This window comes from Etheostoma cragini, chromosome 13 (genome assembly GCF_013103735.1).
Source record: "Etheostoma cragini isolate CJK2018 chromosome 13, CSU_Ecrag_1.0, whole genome shotgun sequence".
NCBI classification, from domain to species: domain Eukaryota; kingdom Metazoa; phylum Chordata; class Actinopteri; order Perciformes; family Percidae; genus Etheostoma; species Etheostoma cragini.
In genome coordinates, this window is record NC_048419.1 from 19,936,436 (window position 1) to 19,958,791 (window position 22,356).

The window sequence follows — 22,356 nt, forward strand, 5'->3', positions numbered from 1 at the left end:
TACCAGAATAGGTTTCATTTTCAAAAAACACCATTTTTTTTTTTACTGCACATTGCTGCAGCTCCTCTTTTCACCCATTGTGTTGAGCTCTCTTTGTTTTAGCTACAGAGTCATCACACTTCTATTCCATCTTTGTTTGGGGTCGGACATTACACAGCACCTAGTGAGCACTACTGGCCAGTCAGAAGCAGAGTAGAAAAGAAAGGAAAAAAGCCAAAACGCATACTATGATTATTGAAGCAAAAATTCACTGGTTTCAGCTTCTCAAATGTAACTAGTTTTTGATTTTCTTAGTTTTCTATTATACATAACTATTTTAGGTGTTTTTAATCATTAGGTTTGTATAGTTATGGCTGTGCGTTCTTATCATAATATACTGTATGTGGAAAATGGCATATGCATGTTTTTGGCCTGGGGTCCCGAAATCACTAAGTCCGCCCCTGCTGATTTATTTTATGTACTATAGAAGCCAGTGGTGGAAGGTAACTAAGTACATTACGTCAAGTACAAAGTTGAGGTACTTGACAAGTCTTTTCTTCTCATGCTACCTTATACTTCTCCACTACATTTCAGGGGGAATTGTTATACTTTTAGCATTTCTCACTATTTAGTTTTTTCAGAATTTCTACAAACCAAGCAATAAATTAACGGTGTAAACAATCAGCTGACTATTCCAAACTGAAAGTAATCATTAGTTAATAGTTAAAAATAAGCTATAAAGTAAAATCCTGTTGTTGTTTTTCACAATAGTGCATGATAAATAATAATCTAATGATATAATATATAATAGTATGTCACAGGGGACAATTTTCTGCTTATGAAGTATTTTTTGAAGTGTAGTGTTAGTACTTTTTTTTTTTACTAAAGTTAAGATCTAAATACTTCTTCCAGCATGGCGTGTAACCAGACAGCACCTAATGACACGTCACACAACAATACCTCTGTTTCTCGCAAGTCAGCGTTGAGGGCATTAAAACAGCTTTATTTTTTTTTATTGAACACAGAACAAGTATAGGCTACAGCCACAAATCTATACAATACAAACAGGTCAAGTGCACGTGGGGAGATACGAAAAATAAAATAACAAAAAGAAAGAAAAAACTCAATTTACATAAAGCACAAATAGTGTGTGTTCTAACCAGAGACAGTAAATGGTTCTAACAGCCTTCTTATTACTGTAACAGGATATAGTAGAAATACGTTTTAATGTAAAGGGACAGCTCTCGGAATTTGGACTTATGGATGTAAAGTTTGGTCAAAATTAAAATCAGGTGCTTAAAACATAACCTCTCTAAACTACCCTTAAACCTTCTTTAACTGTCTATGGAGACTACCCATTGACAGTTAAAGAGAAACTACCTTGTCATTCTCGGCGGTGACATCATCATTGTGCGTTGTCCCTCCTCACACAAACGCCTGGTCCATTCCGTTGTGTGTGTACTGTTTAATTCAGTGGTCTGGGGCGTTTGTGTTGCTATTGTAATCGTTATTTCTTTATGTATCGTGACTGTACTATTTAGTCGACGCTAATTTATTTCAACATGGAGTCCGCGGATGCCAGCGCGGGAGAGAAGGCAGCTTGTCTGTCGGCGGCGCAGAGGAGGGCAGAGATCCGGAGGAGAAAACTGCTCATGAATTCAGAGGACAGGATGAATAGAATCGTGGGCTACACTACAAACGAGCCTGATATCAACGGTATGCAATTATGAGAATTATGAGTTGGCCTTTGAAACATGTTGTCGTGACTCGCCTGCGTCATCTAACTGCTGTTGTTTGAGCTAGCTAACAGACAATTAGCAAAATTACCTGTGTCCAGAGAACTAGCTTTATACATTGGTGGTTAGTAAGTAATACGCTAGTGTGAACACATACAGGGAATTTGACTCCGGCTTTTTGTTGCTCTCAAAGTAGCCTACGTATACAGAAATAGACATACAGCTAAAAACAAGGACAACAATGCTGAACAAGGAAACCTAAACATTTGACTACTATAGTAACATATGTAAGTATGTCTATAGAAATTGTACACAGGTCTGAACACATGGCCATGCATACACACACACGCATGTAAACAGACAGATCTATGAGGATTGTGAAGAGTAACACAGTAGGGCAATGCAAATGGTGTGTGGTTTTAGCACGTTTACATGAAAATTTCAATTTCACATTATGAGGTTATTTATTATTAATATGTGTTCCCCCAGCCTGCCTATGGTCAGTGGCTAGAAATGGCAATAGGTGTAAACCGAGCTCTGGGTATCCTTCTCGGCCTTTGAGAAAATGAAAGCTCAGATGGGCCAATCTGGAATCTTGCCTCTTAAGAGGTCATAAGGGGCAAGGTTACCTCCCATTTATTTGCTTTGCTCGCCCAGAGAATTTGGCCCAACCATGAGAGAGAGAGAGAGACAACATTGCTTTCAAACAAGCAGAGTTGTCAGATATGGCACGTCCTAAGGAAAGCTTATTGTGGGACTGGCTCTAGTGGCTGTAATTCTGCACCGAGGCTGAATTTTGGGAAGGAGACTTCAGATACAGTATTAGGGGACCACTAAGGTCTATATAAAAACATCCAAAGAGCAATGTGTCATGGGACCTTTTATTGATCTGAATACTTCTTTCACCATTGAGTATAAATGTATGAATGGGTGGTACATTCTCCCAGCCATGGGTTCAAACCAGAAACTAACTGATCAAACTCTCTCTCTACTGCCTGGAGATGGGGTGCTGAGCGGAAACAATTAGTTGAAAATGACAAAATCACAACAATTTTTACAGTTTACAAACACATGTTTCCAGTGTGAATATTGGATGGTTTCTTAACATTCCTTCCTGACGTCTAACGATAGCAAATTTACTATATTTTGGTTATGGACTGTTGGTCAGAAAAAACAAGCAATTAAGTTACGCCACCTTGGATTCTGAGAAATTGTGATGTTATATTTATATTGTTCTGACTTCATTTAAGTAAAACATGAATTAAATGATCAGGGAAAAGCAGCAGATCCATCAATATAAAAATAAGCGATAGCTGCAGGTCTCGTCCTATGCCTACAAATGCCAATGCCAGCTACCTTAAGAGCAACAAATCTGTCTGTGTATTAATACATAATGTATAATAATACTGTACATCTAGCTGAAATGCAGAAAAATAACTAAACATATTTCTCAAATTGTGACAATCTTGTAACTGATCAATATTTGAGGGTTAAAGACCCTGAAATCATATATTTTGTTTGATTAGACTTCTTCTGAATTGTTCAAATCTCATTCATACTATGAGCTCAGTTTACATTTATCCGATGATATCTGACTTCTTGAAATGTGTGCAATACTCTACTGCTACCATTATTATTACTGTTCACCTATACGACTTCTTAATTATTTAAATGCCGTATCATAACATTCCTTTAACTATGTAAATACTGTACAAATCCACACTCCTTTACATTTCTTTATTTATATTTCTACTTGTTATTTATACAATTTGTGCAACTGCAACACGGAATTTCCCTTCGTGGATCAATAAAGTATTTCTGATTCTGATGACACTGATGCTGTCTTACATCCTCAGCTGGAACGCTCCTCCGGCCCACAGAACCCCGCTTCCACCTTGACCTTGACAGGACAGAGCCGTGGTCATCAGCCTCATCTTCTTCGAGACCGTCTCCCTTCCTGCCAGAGGCTTCGGGGCTTGTCAGCCGCTCCCACGGTGCCACCCCAGAGAGGGGGGGCTCACCCCTGCCTGACTGCAGTGAGCCACTGGCAGGCTTTCTGGAAGACAACATTGGAGGCATCCAACAGAGACCGAGGGGGGAGCGGGCATCAGATGAACACAGCGGATCCCCACGTCCAGGCCTCCAGAAGTACCTGTCCCGTTTTGACGATGCCATGAAACTGCGGGGTCAGCTGGCCAATGAGAAGCCAGCCCAGGACGGAGGAGGGTCTGACTCAGAGGAGTTTGATCCCTTCAGAATCTTCCGCCTCACTGGCAGCATCCTCCTCGCTGTTTTTGTCAGGGTTTTTGTCTGCACGTTTCTGGTGAGTGTGCTCGCTGTAGACACTGTGCTGCTTTGATAACTATGAGTTTAGCCCATTGGTAATTTTGACATGTTACCACTTCTGGTCTTATTTTTTATTTATTTGAACACTTACTCAATTTTAAAACGTAAATACAGTGTATATAGATCCCTTCAGGTGTGAAAATGTAAAACCAATGAAATACATGTTGTGGGAATGTCACACATTATACCGGTCCGATATCAGAAACATGATATTGTTCCGTGTAATTCTTTCATTCCAGTCAATATTTGCTCCATTTCTGACCCTGGAACTGGCCTACATGGGGTTGTTCAAATACTTTCCAAAGGTGAGTTTGTATTAGATATTTAATATCGATCTTTCCCATTGTTAGAGACTCCGATCTAATATGTATGCAGGGATTGTAATTTCAATGCAGAAACTCATAATTTAGGCATGATTTCCAAGGAGTAATGTTGTAATGATCGGTGTGAAGATATACTTTGGAGGCACGGCGTTAAACATTTGCAGCAGCGACATACATGATTTTGATAAAGGTTAAGTAAGGTTGTGTCGTAATTAGGGTTGGTCAATCTTCCACTTTTTAATTTTAGTTTGTTTGGCCTGTTTAGTTTCTCACAAGATTTATCATAAGTTTTGACAAAAGTTGGGTCCAATTAAGACATTTTAAACTTGATCGTTGCTGCTTTGCCTTCCTTGTGCTCTGGCTGACAGCCCAACCATCTCACTGCTGGCCACACCCACAGTAAACATTACTGAATGTTCTCCAGTAATTCCTTGTGTAACACTGCTTTTGTCTGTTATCTTTCACAATTTTCCTAAACAATTGATTGATTATCTCTTAAAAAAATTGGATACCTAAATTTTAAGAAAATAATCATGAGTTGCAGCCCTGCATCAGTGTCTTTGCGTTATTTTCCTGTTCCTCCAGGTAGAGAAGAAGGCCCAGACCACTGTGCTGACCGCTGCCCTGTTGCTGTCCGGCATCCCTGCTGAGGTCATCAACCGCTCCATGGACACCTACAGGAGGATGAGTGACGTCTTCGCCGACCTATGTGTTTACTTCTTCACCTTTATCCTCTCGCACGAGTTCCTGCTGCTCATTGGATCAGAGACTCCGTGATGGACCAGGAAGTTCTTAGTAAACGTGCACCCCCCTTCTTGTGTCCCCTCCCTCAGTCTACCATAACAAGAAGGCATGGTCATTTACATTTGCTGACGTGGGTTTATTGTTGACAGTCTGGAAACTCATATCCTTACTGCCTTATGATCAGGGTCTCTACATGTGAGAGTCCAGTGTTTGTTACAGATCTGTCATTTGCTCTGGACTGAACCTGAGAGAAAGAAAGTCAGGATGTGTTTGCTTGTGCCCAGAGTGTACAGTTTCATTTATTGTGCCGAGTGATGTTTATTTGTCAGGTCTAGCACAGCAAATGGTAAATGTTAGTCTGGAGGTCACAAATTCCTCTTAACTTATGAATGGGAAACACTGGAGTCCATTAAGGCCTGGGTGATATTTCTATAACTGACATCATTAATATCAAAAATTCTGGTTCTGATATTCTGGTAAATGCAAATGTATTCAAAATCCAAGTTAAACCAATAGAGGGCAGCAAATATGTCTCTCAGACACTGTTAAGTTCTTTTAAAAACAATTGTTTGCGGTGAATCATTAAATCACCTTAAAGTGAGATTATGTCACTTTTGCGACACAGCGGCCTCTTTGGCCACCAGGAGTGATTTTGTGAGCAAGTTAAATGCTAAAATGTAGTGCAACAGTAGCACAGGTTAGAGAAAACATACGGTAGCAAACGGACTCAGGAAAGACATTAGCTGCAAAGTCCCTGGGTGTATTGAATTGATAAACACTGTTTTATTGTTTATGAAGTCATTTCATCTGTAAGAAGAAGAAGAATGTGTTATTTGTTCTTTGAAAATGGCATAGTCTTGATTTATACAACAGATTTACTAAAAGCTGGTAGAGAATAATAATGCCACGGGTCCTTCTATATCCTCATAAACTCCCTAGACGGGACATAAGCTGGGTAGGGTTAAATTCTCGGCTAATGTGATGCAGACTCCTCAGCTTTGGAGGTAGTTGATCTCCTAATATCAGCAAAAAATAACCCACTTGTACTATATAGGTATCATTTACTTTCAGTTATCTCAAACTTATACAGTACTATGAAATATCTTTATTCCATATGAGTCAGCCCTACAGTGCGTCAGGCAGGGAAACTAACCTTCATATAACTGTAGCCTGCTGAATAACTACAACCTTTTAGGCTAAAGCTTCATACATTTAGTTAAAAATCCACTTTGTGTGAGGAGGTGTATTGAGGCACTCGATTGGTTAATATTAACAGTTGATGACGTAATTAAGCAGAAAGCTTAAGACTGACAGAGGCAAGTGTTCCCCCCCCCCATACAGAATACCCCTGCCTCTGCACCTCAAGCAGAAGAAGACCACCATAGAGGTCCAAGGTTTCCTTTAACACTTTGGTTTGAAGGAACCAAACTGTTTGTAATGACAGAGGTTTAGCACCATTAAAAAAACAAAAACGGGTTTTATTAGTTTCGGACTTTACTCTCAGGATTCTGACTTAAACTTTAAAGTAATTTGCTATTTTTTCTTGATTTCTGTGAATGAACTCAAAAGACCTGAAAATAGTTTTCACATATGGCCCTTTCTCTGCCATACATATGTCAGCTAGCAGGAAAGGTTGACGTTTGGATACAGGAAATAAACAAGTAGGAATTGAGGACGAATTACACATTTTTCTAGATCACCTCAAATGTATCGCTGGTTATTTTTAGTTCACGAAGCATCAGGGACAGTTACACACATGGCCCTCCAGCTTTAAGTTAGTGGTAGATTTAAATGAAAGTTTTAGTTTAGAAGTATTTAACAGTATCCAGTTCCTAATGATTTTAGTTTGTGTCTTAAGAACTCAAACTCCCCTTTAATGGATATATGTGTTTGTGTTGTGACAGATTTCCTCATAGGCAGTGCTTTAAGTCATATTGTCTGTTGCGGTCTGTACTCCAGTGTTCAGAAGGCGGACCCATTTTACAAACAAGTTTTTTCCCTCGTTTTTAAGTTGTAAAGTCAGAAGAAGCATGTAGTACTTGAATGTAGAGGTTGTTATTTTGCACGGCTATGAGTTAAAAAATGCAGTAAACTTTATACAGTATAAGTATGTAACAAAAAGTGTGATTGATGAGAATCTTTTTGGTTTCACTGGAAAGTACTGTTGCTGGAAATATATATGGGGCAGTGGGAGTTTTATGCTTCTTGTATTAAGTAATTCTGGTGATATGTCTTGCATTTATAAATACTTCATATATAATCTCTACTACGTCTGTGCTGTAATGTCTTCTTTCTATACTTGTAACATCCAAATTAATTTATCGATGTGAATTTCTTTTTTTCCATGTAAATAAATTAGTGTGATTTATCCTACGACTTGTTTGACTTGTTTTTGATCATGTTTAAAGCATAACTCCTACAGTATCTTACTTACTATACAGTAACAAATTCAGTGTTGACATGAGCTTTCATTAAAAATATTCGCAATAATATATGACTGGTTAAAGTCTACCAAATAAATACTACTTCTTTGACATACACTGTTTTGACTCTCACTTTCTTTCTTTTATCTAATTGTTAATGCACATCAACAGGTAAATGTTCTTACTATACTGTACTTACCAGTACGGCCCCCTTCTGCAAGATCCTATTTAAAAAGGTCTGGTTTGGCACCACCTGTGTCGCTCTGGCTTCAGTTCAGCGTTGTAGTTCTGACCTCCGACCACGCGGGGCGCTCTAAGCTGTCACACTACGAGTTTGTGAACGTCGCAGTTATTTAACGTGAGGCTTCATAGACACAAACAGCCGTCCACCGCACGAGAGTCGTTTCTATCTGTGAACTAAACCGACTTTTTTTTTTACAAGACATAACCTCGTGGAATACCGATGGGACGTGAGTCGAGGTATGTCCGAAATATCAGGTTAAGTTGATGTTTTTCTTTAATCTTCCGTTGAATCAATTGTGACTTTCTCCTGTGGCTGCTAGCTAAACTTTAAACGGTTTAATTTCGGTTAGCATGCTAGCTAAAACATGCAAATGTTAATTAATATCAACCGACAGTTACTCTCAGAAAGCCGTGGAATATATATTAAACATTTTTATTAATGCACTTTGCCTTCAACAGTTTGTCAGCTAATGTGATTATTATGCTGTTTGGTCCTCAGACACTACAGGAAGCGTTCTGCGTCTCGGGGACGGTCGGGTAGCCGTTCAAAGAGTCGCTCCCCGGACAAACGCTCCAAGAAAGATGACCGAGACCGAAACAGGAGGGAGCGGTCACGGAGTCGGGACCGCCGCAGGTCCCGGTCCAGGGACAGAAAACGAGTCAGGTGGGTGCTCTACGTTAGTTGACAACGCGTGATTGTTCAAATAGAAGACTGTATTGTTAGCTAGCTGTTTACACTTAGCTAAAGGGACCAAACGGAACCGGATAGAAAAATGGAGGAGAATAATTTTGCACTAGCAACATCGAAATCAGATCATGGAACTTGGTTTACCTGTGACATGATACCGTGATCCCCTGCCATCAGGAGCTTTACTTTTATATGCTTGTGCTCATTGCTGTGAAAATGGAATTAGATTAGGCCTGTGTTGTATACAGGGAACAATAACTTTCATCTCAAAACAAACCACAATAAAGCTACTGCAGTTAATTTTAAGAGGGACTGTTTGTTTGCATATGCTCTAAAAATCTAGGCTATCGGTTATTGTTTGCAACCTGTTGAGATAATGAAATGGACCAAGTTTAAACATGTTTTTAAAAGTGAAAGAGAGTGATATTATCATCTCCCTCCTGTCCTGTGTGCTTTCATGGCATATTTTTGCCTTTTCTGGCTAGGCGCTCCCGGAGCAGAGAGAGGAGGAGGTCCAGAAGCCGAGACAGAAGGAGGTCGGGCAGCAGGAGCCGAGCCCGCAGGTCCCGATCTGGTAGCCCCAGCAAGAGCAGGAGACCAGATGAGTGAGTGGGGCTTCTTAAAAATAAATAATCAAACATATCAAGACATAAATGACAGCTCTGATAACCAAAACCATGCTACTGTTTTTCTTTTTCTCATTATTGTTATCTTACCTATAGGTCCAGGAGCAATGAGAAAGACAACGTTGATCCTTTATCTGATAAGAAAAAGATTAAAGAGGAGAAAGAGGATGAGAAGGTTGAGGATGTAAGTTCCATATGTTCGGTCCTTGCTAACCACTAGAAGGTCACTGCGTAGTAGGTGGGAAATATTTCTGATCTTTCCTCTGTGTCCATGCAGCAAGACTTTGACCAAAACAAGCTGGAGGAGGAGATGAGGAAGAGGAAGGAACGAGTGGAGAAGTGGAGGGAAGAGCAGCGGAAGAAGGCAATCGAAAACATCGGAGAGATCAAGAGAGAACTGGAGGAGATGAAACAGGGCAAGAAATGGAGCCTGGAGGATGATGAGGGTGAGGAAGCACATTTAATATTAAACAACAAATGAGAAGGCAAGTTTCTTTAACTCTCAAAAAGGTGCCAAAGATACCTCCTCGTTTGATTATTTATTGGATTGGATTATTTAATTGGAGTATTGTCAGTTGAACCATTGATTAGTTCTCATCACTACTTGGTATGTTTATCATTGTTTACTTGGTAAAGAACAATTAATTTAAGTAATGAAAGCATTGTTTGCATTGTGAAAATGTACCCAGCAAATGTTTGGTATTTGTGCTTGATAATTAATTAAATCATTCAATTCAAATCCATTTTTAACGGGTGAATATACTTTAATCAGCTAAGCGTGACTTAAACTTGACAAGAACAGACCTTAGCTGTAGTACTGCAGGGTAGGACTGGGTGATGGGGAGAAAATCACATATCCGATATTCTTGCCTAAATACTTTGATATTGATATTGTGGCAATATTCTAGGCTTGACAATTGGGGCTTTCATAAAAATGTTTGCACTTAGATTTTAGATAAATAATCATCAGTAATGTGGAAAAGGGGAAGTAATGTGGGCAAAGGCAAATAATAGAACAGCTGGAACAGTCTGGTAAGTTCAGAAAAGTATATAACTTTACTGTAATGTAGCCTTTAAAACCAGGAAAAGACAACACACAGGTGTCTTATTACGATATCGTGATATGCGATATCCAAAATCTTAAGACAATACCTAGTCTCATATCACAATATCAATTTATTATCAATATATTGCCCAGCCCTACTGCAGGGCCTTATTTAATGAACTAATTGACTCTTCATTTCAGATGATGACGAAGATGTTTCAGCTCCAATGGAGGGAGATGACGACGAAGATGGGGAAGAGAAGGAGGAAATGAAAGAGATGGAGATAACGGAGGAGAAGAAAGAGGAGGGTGAGAAGGAGGAGGAGACTCCCATGGTGCAGCAGGCGGAGGAGGATGACCTGGATCCTCTGGACGCCTACATGGAGGAGGTGAAACAGGAGGTGAAGAAGTTCAACATGGGAGCCATGAAAGGAAATGATAAGGTGAGTGCAATGGAAAAAATACTGAATTACTTTAGTCTGGAGACAAGTCCTGATGATGTCTGATATGTATTGTGGCCAGGGTTGTAAAAAATGAATTTGTTCGGAAAGGAACATTTCAACTAGGGGCTAATTGCTTTAAATAATCCAAGACTTTAGTTGACTCCTTTTTTAGAAACCTGCGACAAGATTGACAACCACTTCCTGTCAGTTGTCAACATCAGTTGGTCTACTACTGTTTGGCTAGATGTCATGTCTGTGGATTTTTTTTCTTCCTCTGTTCTGTCAGATATTCTACATGTTTTTCCCTCCTCAACAGAAAGGAGCAATGACATATACCAAAGTGGTGACTGTTGTTAAAACCAAGAAAGGGCCCAACACTCACAAGAAGAAGGGGGAGCTGATGGAGAATGACCAGGATGCTATGGAAGTGAGTTAAAAAAAAAAAAATATATATATATATATATATATATATATATATATACACACACACACACACACACACACACACACTAAGCCCACATCAATGTTTTGTTTGTGAAGGAGATCACATGTTAAAATGCATTTCACTAACACTGATGGCTTCATCAGCTAAAAGTGCTCCTTTTCCCCAAGCAACACCACTCTTCTCTCAGATTTAAAATATTTACCCATCCAACAATATTTCAGTTTTCCCAGGGAATTAAATGCACATCCTGATTTAGACTCAGACAAAAAGCTTGACAATTTATACAACTGTCTCTCAATAGAACACACTGCTAACTATCTAAAATGTAACCAACGTGTTTGACAGTACTCGTCAGAGGAAGAGGAGGTGGATCTGCAAACGGCTCTGACTGGCTTCCAGACCAAACAAAGGAAGGTCCTAGAGCCTGTTGACCACGGAAAGATCCAGTACGAGCCGTACCGCAAAAACTTCTATGTGGAGGTCCCTGAGCTTGCAAGAATGAGTCCAGAAGGTCAGTTAAGAAGATGTCAGTTAAGATTAGCTCTTATCCCACAACTGAGATTTTGAAATCGGAAACTGCCTCATATTCCCTACCGCTGTACGCTAATGATTTTAATTGACAGGTTGCACATAATATCTGTGTTGTACAAATTTTATTTTAGCAGTACCCATACAATTGCAGGCCTCTGCTGTTTAGGATTTACACATGATATGGCTGCCAGTTTATCAGGCTGATATTGGTTTCTTATATGGGATGGGTATGAAACCTTTCTGAGTAATGACTGAAATGTGTATGTAGCTTTAAGGAGATGTGTGTCTTTGTAAACCTTCACTTACCATCTAACATCTTTCTGTTTGGCTGGTTCTTAACCAATACAGAAGTGAACGTGTACAGGCTGGAGTTGGAAGGCATTGCCGTTAAAGGGAAGGGCTGTCCCAAACCCATCAAGACCTGGGTGCAGTGTGGAGTGTCTATGAAGATCCTCGGTGCAATGAGGAAGTGAGTCTGTCTGATAGTGACTGTGGATGTGATAGAAGAGGCAACTTTTTCAGGGCAATGTAGCAATTTAGCAATGATCTTGCTTAGGGCTGCACAATTTATCACAATTGTATCAAAATCCCAATATGGACTAGACTAGTGCAATATCCAAATCTCAGGGGGGTCGCAATATTTGTTAAAGGCAAAATATGTGTCAGACAATTCTGAATGAAGAATGGTGATGCTGCAGAGATGTCTTGGCCTACAAATCCTATCCTACAGGAAAAAAAATCTTTGTTTGGCACAGATCCTCGCAACAATCACACTATAATCCATTTTAATTTCTTTCAAAGTTAATAATGTTACATGAAAATAAGAGAGATACAAAAAGGAACATTCCCTCCAATTTCGTGAATCATATATTATAACTACAATTAGATATTGTCCTCATATTGTGCAGCCCTAGTCATGCTGGAAGAAAATAAAGATCAGTTTCCACAAACATAGCTAGGAAGTCAGCTTGTGTGTAAAGAACAGTGATTTAGGTTCAGTGCAGCTCACCACAAAAATCATGTCCACATTGTATCAACCATTCTTCCTGACCAGAAACAACCGTTTAATATCTTTCTCACAAATATACCCAGGCATGGCTACGAAAAGCCCACCCCTATCCAGGCCCAGGCCATCCCTGCCATCATGTCAGGCAGAGACCTGATTGGCATCGCTAAGACCGGCAGCGGGAAAACCATAGCCTTCCTGATGCCCATGTTCCGACACATCATGGACCAGAGGCCCCTTGAGGAGTCCGAGGGACCAATCTGTAAGGAATAGATCAATTTATACTTACTTTAGGCATCACTCTACTGTAACATTTACAGAAATGATTTTCATTTCTTCTGACTATGTTTAAATCAAAACAAAGAAAGTAAGAATAGGGATTGTGGGAAGTGGAGTGGTGATGTCGTATTCCTGTGCTGTTCAAATGTAGGTCAAAGAAAGACTAAAATGGGACTAATTTGCACTTTGGGATAATAACCCAGTGGCTGTTACGCTTCCGCAGCATTTCAAATCTTCTTTATGAGCCATCCTAAGAGTACATTTTACCTCATTTTATGGTTCTGCATCGCATCAAAAACATATTGTGAAAATGTGAATGTTCAAAATAGTAAAAGGAAGAAACATATTCGCTCTTCTCATCCTGTTTTTCTTTGCTCTCCCTCAGCTATAATCATGACCCCGACCAGAGAATTGGCTCTGCAGATCACCAAGGAATGTAAGAAGTTCTCTAAACAGCTGGGACTCGGGGTGGTGTGTGTTTATGGAGGCACCGGCATCAGTGAACAGGTAAACACGCACATGCTGTTGTTGCCTGTTAATTTTATTTACCCAAGGGCTTTAACTGGCTTACAATTATTTGATTTTTCAATAAAAGTCCATCTAACGAAGCAGCAAAGTAGAGGTCAGTACTGTTAAAATAATACACAATGACATTGTAATGGTGCAGGACAGTCTTTAACAATGATCCAAAACCAGAGGGCCTTAGTCGAACATAATGCATGTCATGTGATTCACGCACAACAGGACTTCATGTCCAGCTTTATCTCCTCATGCCCATTTATAGTTTCCTAAACTGTAGTAAAGATCAACTCCAGGGTTATGCTTTTGTTTCTGTCTCTTCCTTCATTGAGGATAGTTTTTAAAATCTCTTTAATTATTATTTGGCTGTGAACTTAGGGAGGCAAATGTGTAAGTGTTCGTTCTAGAAGGAAAAATTCAACATTTTGGGAAATATGTTTTGCTTACTTTTTTGCCAAGAGTTGGATGAAAATCCACAATACCATTCATGTTTGTAGAGATTGATATAAACAACATTGCTTGGTTGTGGAGAGTTGGCGGATGTGAGGACATTAGGTGCACCGGTGCTACCTTTGAAAAAATGTTAGTCGAACCCTGTGAGCTAACAGACACTAACTAGCACTGGTCACTGCTGACAAAATGTTGCGTTTACTAGTAAACCTTGTGACCGACATGACCAACTACTATCTGTTGTGGATTTATCCTCACATTACTCCTCTGTGACTGTCTACATGTAGAAACTAAGATGCGTGATGCAGGGAACAACTGACTGGCACATGATCAGAGATTGGTTTGCAGAGCGGTAGATTGGCTTTGTAAAAAAAAAAAAAAAAAGTGTTCTATGAACGTACATTTTATCGTGGGAAACTGTGATTTGTGGTTAAAATTTGATTAATTGTGCAGCCCTACAACTGAGTGCATAAGGGTAAAACACTCAAAACCAGCAAAAATGGGGGTGGGAAATAAAATATAATGCAACAGTACTACAACAGTGACATTTCCCTGTTCCCTTATAAAAATATAATAATTAGTTTCAGCTTGGTAACAATGAATTTGTTTATATGAAATACTGTAGCACAGTTTGTAAGATAAGTAAGCACTGCTTGGTCAACTATTAAATTTGAACGTTGATTGATACTTTCAGTTGTTGTTGTCGGCTTCCAGATTGCTGAGCTGAAGAGAGGAGCCGAGATAATCGTGTGCACACCTGGAAGAATGATTGACATGTTGGGGGCCAACAGCGGTGAGTTCATACACGTTGACCCTCTCACTTTTTTACTCTTATAGGATGTCCTTCCAAATAAGCGTTTTGATGCATTGTGAGCCTTTTTGTTAAATACCTTGCATGGAATAAATGTTACAACATGATAAAGTACATCATTAACAAAGTCAGTACCACTTACTAAACTGTTGACATTATTTGACCACCCTTGGAATCAGTCATATCTGCAAGACTGTGGTGTGTTTCCTGAAGATCAGGGCAATTACAGGTAGGTGGACCTGGTGCTGCCTCCGTGGTCCAGGCCAGAGACGATCAAAATGTTTGATACATGGGTGGTAACGTGGGTATATCAGGATGTGTAATTATATGTTATTATATATTACATAAGAATAGCCTGACTACTCAACCAGGGTTCTGCAGTGTTGTTGTTTTGAGTACATTTACTCTAATAAGTATGTTTCAAAGCACGGAGAGATATTTTTATTTTCACAGATCAAACATCCGATCACCTGATTCACCTGATTGGCTTGTAGGAATAGATATCACTGTAAAGCCCTGTACAGCACTGAGCATTTACATACAAATGTGATGTAATACTGGAAATGTAAAGCAGTAATTGTAGTATTTACTGACACTTTTATTATGCATTTTGTAAATCTTTTCTGAGCAGTTATTATCCTAGAAGGGTTTTTTGTTTCCACACATGCGAGGTAATCTGTAATATGTTTCCCTTGTAGGTGAAAAGGCGCTTGGTCAGATAATGCTTGATGGGGCTCATCTCTTGTATTGTATCTAGAGGCTGTTTTCTGACATTTACAGGTCCCTCGTGCCCCTGAGATGGTACGCAAGACCAGAAACAAAATAAAATCCTGGCCACTTAAAACTAGTCCACCAAAAATGTTCTGAAGTTAGGATGCCTTTTTGTTGTCAAGAAATGTGTAGTATTCTTACCCTGAAAAAGGTTTTCTGTGTTAATGTTGTAGATTAGTTTAATGCGTATTATGAGTGGCTTTTCATGAAGTTAACTGTTTTCCTCATGCCCCTGTACTTTGGTGTGTAGGTCGTGTCACAAACCTGCGCAGAGTAACATATGTGGTGTTGGATGAAGCAGACAGGATGTTTGACATGGGCTTCGAGCCACAGGTGGGTGTCCCTGGATTTACTATATACACAGTTTCTCATACTTTTTCTAATGCCGAAATTGTTAACTTTGCATTTTTGGCAGCCCCAAAAACAGTTGGTTGTTGCCATGAAGAACAATTTAAAGAGTTATCTCACACAGTTAGTAGCAATTGGGTAGGGCTGCACGATTATGGCCAAAATGATAATCACGATTATCTGGTCAATATTGAGATAACAAGAGTAACCGAAAAGATACAAACAAAGGCATGGCTTTACAGAAGAAATTGGTCATGTAACGCAACATTAAACCAGATTGATATAAACAACATTGCTTGGTTGTGGAGAGTTGGCGGATGTGAGGACATTAGGTGCACCGGTGCTACCTTGGAAAAATGTTAGTCGAACCCTGTGAGCTAACAGACACTAACTAGCACTGGTCACTGCTGACAAAATGTTGCGTTTACTAGTAAACCTTGTGACCGACATGACCAACTACTATCTGTTGTGGATTTATCCTCACATTACTCCTCTGTGACTGTCTACATGTAGAAACTAAGATGCGTGATGCAGGGAACAACTGACTGGCACATGATCAGAGATTGGTTTGCAGAGCGGTAGATTGGCTTTGTAAAAAAAAAAAAAAAAAGTGTTCTATGAACGTACATTTTATCGTGGGAAACTGTGATTTGTGGTTAAAATTTGATTAATTGTGCAGCCCTACAACTGAGTGCATAAGGGTAAAACACTCAAAACCAGCAAAAATGGGGGTGGGAAATAAAATATAATGCAACAGTACTACAACAGTGACATTTCCCTGTTCCCTTTGGTTGGAACAACCGAAAAAACAACCTCAAAAATAAATAGAGTAGACAAAATTCACTAACCTCCAGGTGTTGTTTGGTTCTTCTTACAGGTGATGCGTATTGTGGACAACGTGCGTCCAGACCGCCAGACAGTCATGTTTTCGGCTACCTTCCCCAGAGCCATGGAGGCCCTGGCTCGTAGGATCCTGGCCAAGCCCATTGAGGTCCAGGTGGGAGGCCGCAGCGTTGTCTGCTCTGATGTGGAACAACACGTGGTAAATTAGCTACTTTTCATCTCTATCTCTTCTAAAAATATGCATTTAAAGGCCACATTTGGTGTCTTTGTCCATTACTTAGACAGACTCCAGTATTTTACTTTTTTAACCCAGATCAAATTGGACTCCTCATCTCTTACTGTCTCCCTCTTTCCTTTTTGCGTTTGTCTGTAGCTGGTAATTGAAGAGGACAAGAAGTTCCTAAAGCTGCTAGAGATTCTGGGTCACTACCAGGAGAAAGGCTCGGTCATCATCTTTGTGGATAAACAGGAGCATGCAGACACACTGCTAAAAGACCTGATGAAAGCCTCGTACCCCTGCATGTCACTGCATGGAGGTAAGGAGTCACATTTGGGATGCACTGATTACAACTTGTGATACTGGGATATCTTTAAACTTAGAATGAGCAGTTTACTTCAGTAATCCAAAATTCTAGAAATGTGACCGTGAGCTCTGCAGTGACAGATGTCATGTGTTAACAAATGTATTTATCTCAATCTAAGGCATTAGGAAAAACCTTGTAAAGACAGCTAAATGTCTACTGCAGCAACAGCTAAAGGGATTGGGAGGGTATGGGGTACCTCATTACCCACATTGTCCAAATGACATGCAACCTCGGGTTTTGGTTTTCCTACTCAAATCGGAAGATAAACTACAATCAAATAGGGCATTTTGCACCTTTTTATAATGTGAGAATAGTTGATAGATTTACTACGCACTATATAGATTTTAATTTATTATCCACTGCCAGCCAAAATGGGCAGTGTGTCCTTTTTATTCGGTCCCAAGTGTGAATGTTTCAAGTAAAAACTCTTCCTACAGCTGAATGGGGAATAAGTACATTCATTATTAAAAGCTCTGATTCCCGCCTTACCATAACTCATACTATTATTTTATCTTTCATATATTTCTTTCCTGCCTTCCTCCTAGGAATTGATCAGTACGACAGAGACAGCATCATCAACGACTTTAAGAATGGAGCATGTCGTCTGATGGTGGCCACCTCTGTGGCAGCCAGAGGCCTGGACGTCAAGCAGCTGATCCTGGTGGTCAACTACAACTGTCCCAACCACTACGAGGACTACGTCCACAGGGCCGGACGCACAGGCAGAGCAGGCAACAAGGTGATTAACTTAAAACAGAATTTGCATTGTGTTGAGTGGGATTTTGGCATTATTTTAAATGTATAAAATAAACTGGTTCTGGCTCTCTGTAAATGGCTTGAATATCCTATAGAAGTTTATAGCTTTACACATCTTTACCTCTTGTTCCCTCTTCTAGGGCTTTGCCTATACCTTCATCACAGAGGATCAGGTTCGCTATGCTGGGGACATCATCAAAGCTTTGGAACTATCCGGCTCTCCTGTCCCGTCTGAACTAGAGCGGCTTTGGGCCTCCTTCAAAGACCAACAGAAAGCGGTAAGCTGAGGAAAAGGGAGGAGTGTGTGGTGTCTCAATCAGCTAATCTAGAAACTTATGGTGGGGGGGCAAGAAGACATGCTTCTCCTGTTTTATAAGTGGTCTGTGTGAGAATTAAATCTAAAGAAATTTTCATTTTCCCCTCTTTCTTTTTTCCCCTCATCCCTGCAGGAGGGTAAGATCATCAAGAGCAGCAGCGGCTTCTCAGGAAAAGGCTTTAAGTTTGATGAGACAGAACACGCGTTGGCAAATGAGAGAAAGAAGTTGCAGAAAGCTGCTCTTGGACTACAGGACTCCGATGATGAGGATGGAGCCCTGGATGTGAGTAATGTTTAAATTCTACATTACATGAATTCAAATGTTCATTAAATTGGGAACGTAACCATGGAACCAAATGCAGTGCTGCAGTTTATAATAAGCATCATATTAAAGATCTATTTACTTTTTGTGTCTTAAGACACATGTAAGTACAAAATCTTACTAAATAATAATTTAATTGTTCCAACCCATCTCAATCATCTCCCTTACTTTTTTCTCCTCCTGAGATTGAGGAGCAAATTGAGAGCATGTTCAATTCCAAGAAGAGGGTGAAGGATCTGTCTGCTCCCGGCTCGGCCACCGGTTCGGCAGGATCAGCAACCACCACATCAGCTGCCCCAGGAGGGCTGCCAGGCCTCGGACCCCCATCTGCTGGAAACATCCAGAAACTGGAGATGGCCAAGAGGCTGGCGCTCAAGATCAACGCTCAGAAGAACCTGGGCGCTGAGGCTCAGGTATGTCAACCAGGGAGGAAAAATGTTGCATGTGTCTGTTTTCAAAGCCAAAAAAAGATGGCGAGGAATCTCTAAATATAACATCTGTCACCCACCACAGACTTTACTTTGTGTTTAACAACTTCAAATTCAGTTTCTTGTCAGTCAGCAAGTTGACCTTCTGTCAATTTAACACTAGCAGTTAGACTTTTGCTGTGCACTCCTAGACATGATCCAAAATATGTATATTAAATCCTGAATTAAAATTCACCCTCACTTGAACATATCGCAGTAACTACTAAGATGCAAGTCGTTAGTAACACCACATACGGTTATTTCAATATGAAAAAGATTTGTTTTTAAAGTTTTTTTGTTTTTCATCATGACATACAGCATATAGTTGCATTAATTATTGTTGTTGGAGTATTATCTGTAGTCACTGCCCTCAGGTTTATGGTTTAGGTGGCCATAAAGATTAAATGATTTAATTTGAATTTAAAGAGACCACAAGTTCATATTGTCGTATAAACCTAAAACATGCAAAAGCTCTCCACCAAAGGCCTTATTTCTTTGGTCATTTTCTACCATTCATTTCATGTTTTTTGTTTGTTCTCCATTCTCTAGTCAGTTTCTGTCAACATGCATTTTTGCCACATGGTGCAAATAAAGTCAATTTGGTTTTCTCTTTATGCACAGGATGTGATGCAGCAGGCCACCAACGCCATCCTGCGGGGTGGTACCATCATGACACCCTCTGTGTCAGCCAAGACCATCGCAGAGCAGCTGGCTGAGAAGATCAATGCCAAGCTGAACTACACCCCCGTGGAGAAGCTGGAGGAGGAGCAGCGGGCGGCTGAACAGGCCGAGACCATCAAGAGATACGAAGAGGAACTGGAGATCAACGACTTCCCTCAGGTTGGCACACAGGGCTGTACTGAAACATTCAGCAGATTCTTGTTTGATTTTTTGGATCTTTTGAACTCATCTGCTTCATCAGGACTGTATGAGTGTGGTTTGATCACATTTGACTGACAAAGGTAATGCCCTAAGTGAACAACCTCACCGCTGTCCTCCGACTTTGATTGCTATGAAATGTTGCTACATCATGATCGGTGCTCAGAAGTATGTGACATCACTGTTTTCAACTAAGCCCTGCCCATTTCAAACCAGAAAGGAAAAACAAAGACCCGAGAAATAATCAAACCATTTTTGGCACAAAAAAAATCGTGTGTTTATGTCTGGTCCCTGCTTAACAATACAGCCAATTACGAGATTTTGAGTTCTGGGCCTTTAATGTTTAAGACTTGTCGGTAGCAGTTATTTAAGAAACTGTGCTATGCGTTTTGATTTGCTAGTGAATTAAGAATCTTACAGAAAACAAAATACATGTTTTTTTTTTTTTAAGTCCAAAATGTTTTCATCCTTCTCCTTTCTACGTTGATGGGTACTGGTGCAAAGAACGAGAGAATCTAACAAAGCATCTTATAAAATGTTCCTCATTCTGTTCTTCCACAGACTGCCCGGTGGAAGGTGACATCTAAAGAAGCTCTGCAGAGGATTGGTGAATACTCTGAAGCCGCCATCACCATCAGAGGAACCTATTTCCCTCCAGGCAAAGAGCCCAAGGAGGGAGAACGCAAGATCTACCTGGCTATTGAAAGTATGTGTCAGGGAAAAATATTTTCCACTGAAATTCTTTCAACTACCTATGGTCTATGAATTCATTCTCATTCCATGTGTTTGACACCATTTTATATATCTATTTTGTTTGTTTTCTAGGTGCAAATGAACTGGCTGTGCAGAAAGCCAAAACAGAGATTACGCGGTTAATCAAGGAAGAGCTCATCAGATTAGTAAGTATTTCCTGCCCAGGGCCTAAAGTTAACTTTTTTGAACACCTGCCACTGCCACGGTCACTATTTTGCCTCATAAAGGTGAAAAACAGAAATTGCTGTGTCACTATGATCCTATTCACGCTAGCCTACTCGTGGACATTGCGCTTTCATCACGTGCTGTAGTAGGGGGGCCCGCCCTCATAATCCAGCATAAAGGCTTAGTTTCCTATCCTGTGCTGGGACATGCATTCATACAGTTTGATGTGTAGTCTAATTATTGGATTTATCATCGCACCTACAATAATGTAGCTGTCCTCAATTTAGGTCATCCTGTACATCTCATCTGCATTTTTTCCTGCATCCACCTTGCATGTTTGTGTAGTTGAGTGCGCCAGTCGCGGGGGGTAATGGAGCAGCAGCTCCACCCGCTGCAGAGAGCCGACATGATTAAAACAGCAGGACCTTTCAGTGATTTTATAGTGAAAAAAACGTTACAGCGTAGGCCTACATTGAAATTTTGCTGTACGTTGTGTTGGTAAATTAGAGATGTTCGAGTGACATGTCTTGTCTTCATAGACATAGAAATAAGGAAATGAATTTGACCCTGTCAATCAATGTCTTCCAGTGATGCGGCCCCCTGATTGGTCCAGGCCCATAAGCAACTGCATACCCTGCTTACCGATAGTTACGCGTCTGAATCACTCAGTTCTCATTGTCTACCTGTTAATGTGGCAGGTAGATTGACAGTGTAACCCACCAATTGCAAAATTCACCCGCATTTGGCGGGTGGTTGGGTGTTAATTTCAGGCCCTGCTCCTGCTTCTTCAAATCAATAACCAGTACTGGATCTCATGCTGATTCCAGATTTTGTCTAGCACTAGATTTTGAGAGCTAGAAACAAAAAATACATGGTTGTTATTTAGCAAATATCTAGGCAAGATGTCACTTATTGTATTACTTTTTTCTTTACAGCAAAATTCCTACCAGCCGACAAGCAAAGGCCGGTACAAAGTGTTGTAGAGGAGGAACAAAGGCTCGCCGGGGGAGTTTCCGTCTCTCAACAGTCCTGTGTCATCTCGGCAGTTTCATCAAAGTGGTTCAAGAATATTTTAGTCTATATATGTGATAATGTTTCCGTCATTAAGCTAAGTTTAGTTCATGTTTTTTTTTTTTGTCATCTTTTTCCCCCCTCTTAGTTTCCTCTGTGCTTCACTTGAGTTTCCTTCGATTTTATATCTACAGACCATAAATACCAAAATGTCTAAAGCAGTCTTGACCTCCAGTGTCATTGAAGCATCACAATCTGCATTATGACTTTTATGTATAACATTTTCTTTTAAATGTAATTTTTTGGGGTCAAATTTTCGCTCTGTATGTACAAGCAACATCCCAACCATAGACTTTATGAAGTAATAGGCAGATAAAAGATGTTTTTACTTTTCTGCACAATAAAAATGTGTTGCTAAAGAAAGACATTTGTCTGGCTTTTTGCATTAAACACTAGGGAATACTGTGGAATGCCATTTAAGTCAGAAATGAATAAATAAATATG

The 22,356-nt window shown here is 40.0% G+C and overlaps 3 protein-coding genes across 5 annotated transcripts in view; all 3 read left to right on the forward strand.

Annotated features, from left to right (window-relative positions):
• The window catches only part of sec24a (SEC24 homolog A, COPII coat complex component), a 32,982-nt gene extending 22,876 nt beyond the window's left edge, over nt 1-10,106 (forward strand). For both annotated transcript variants that reach the window (XM_034890668.1, XM_034890670.1), the window contains exon 25: nt 10,068-10,106. In XM_034890668.1, coding sequence (XP_034746559.1) covers nt 10,068-10,071 — 4 coding nt within the window. In that variant the 3' untranslated portion in view covers nt 10,072-10,106. The remainder of the gene's footprint in view (nt 1-10,067) is intronic.
• Nucleotides 1,383-5,834, forward strand: camlg (calcium modulating ligand). Its single transcript, XM_034890675.1, has 4 exons — nt 1,383-1,695; nt 3,572-4,038; nt 4,301-4,366; nt 4,970-5,834. Exons 1-4 carry the CDS (start codon nt 1,542-1,544, stop codon nt 5,159-5,161), a joined length of 879 nt encoding a protein of 292 aa, XP_034746566.1. The 5' UTR covers nt 1,383-1,541; the 3' UTR covers nt 5,162-5,834.
• Nucleotides 7,860-22,277, forward strand: ddx46 (DEAD (Asp-Glu-Ala-Asp) box polypeptide 46). 2 transcript variants are annotated; one of them, XM_034890674.1, is made up of 23 exons: nt 7,860-8,031; nt 8,294-8,458; nt 8,968-9,087; nt 9,205-9,292; nt 9,386-9,554; nt 10,355-10,596; nt 10,913-11,023; nt 11,387-11,552; nt 11,921-12,041; nt 12,665-12,840; nt 13,243-13,364; nt 14,541-14,619; nt 15,659-15,741; nt 16,634-16,798; nt 16,973-17,135; nt 17,729-17,922; nt 18,080-18,217; nt 18,389-18,538; nt 18,763-18,990; nt 19,666-19,884; nt 20,485-20,629; nt 20,749-20,822; nt 21,777-22,277. In XM_034890674.1, exons 1-23 carry the CDS (start codon nt 8,015-8,017, stop codon nt 21,822-21,824), a joined length of 3,183 nt encoding a protein of 1,060 aa, XP_034746565.1. In that variant the 5' UTR covers nt 7,860-8,014; the 3' UTR covers nt 21,825-22,277. The 2 variants fall into 2 exon arrangements, with proteins under 2 accessions (XP_034746565.1, XP_034746564.1); XM_034890673.1 differs by having other exon boundaries at nt 7,883-8,049.
• The last annotated feature ends 79 nt before the right edge of the window (nt 22,278-22,356 follow it).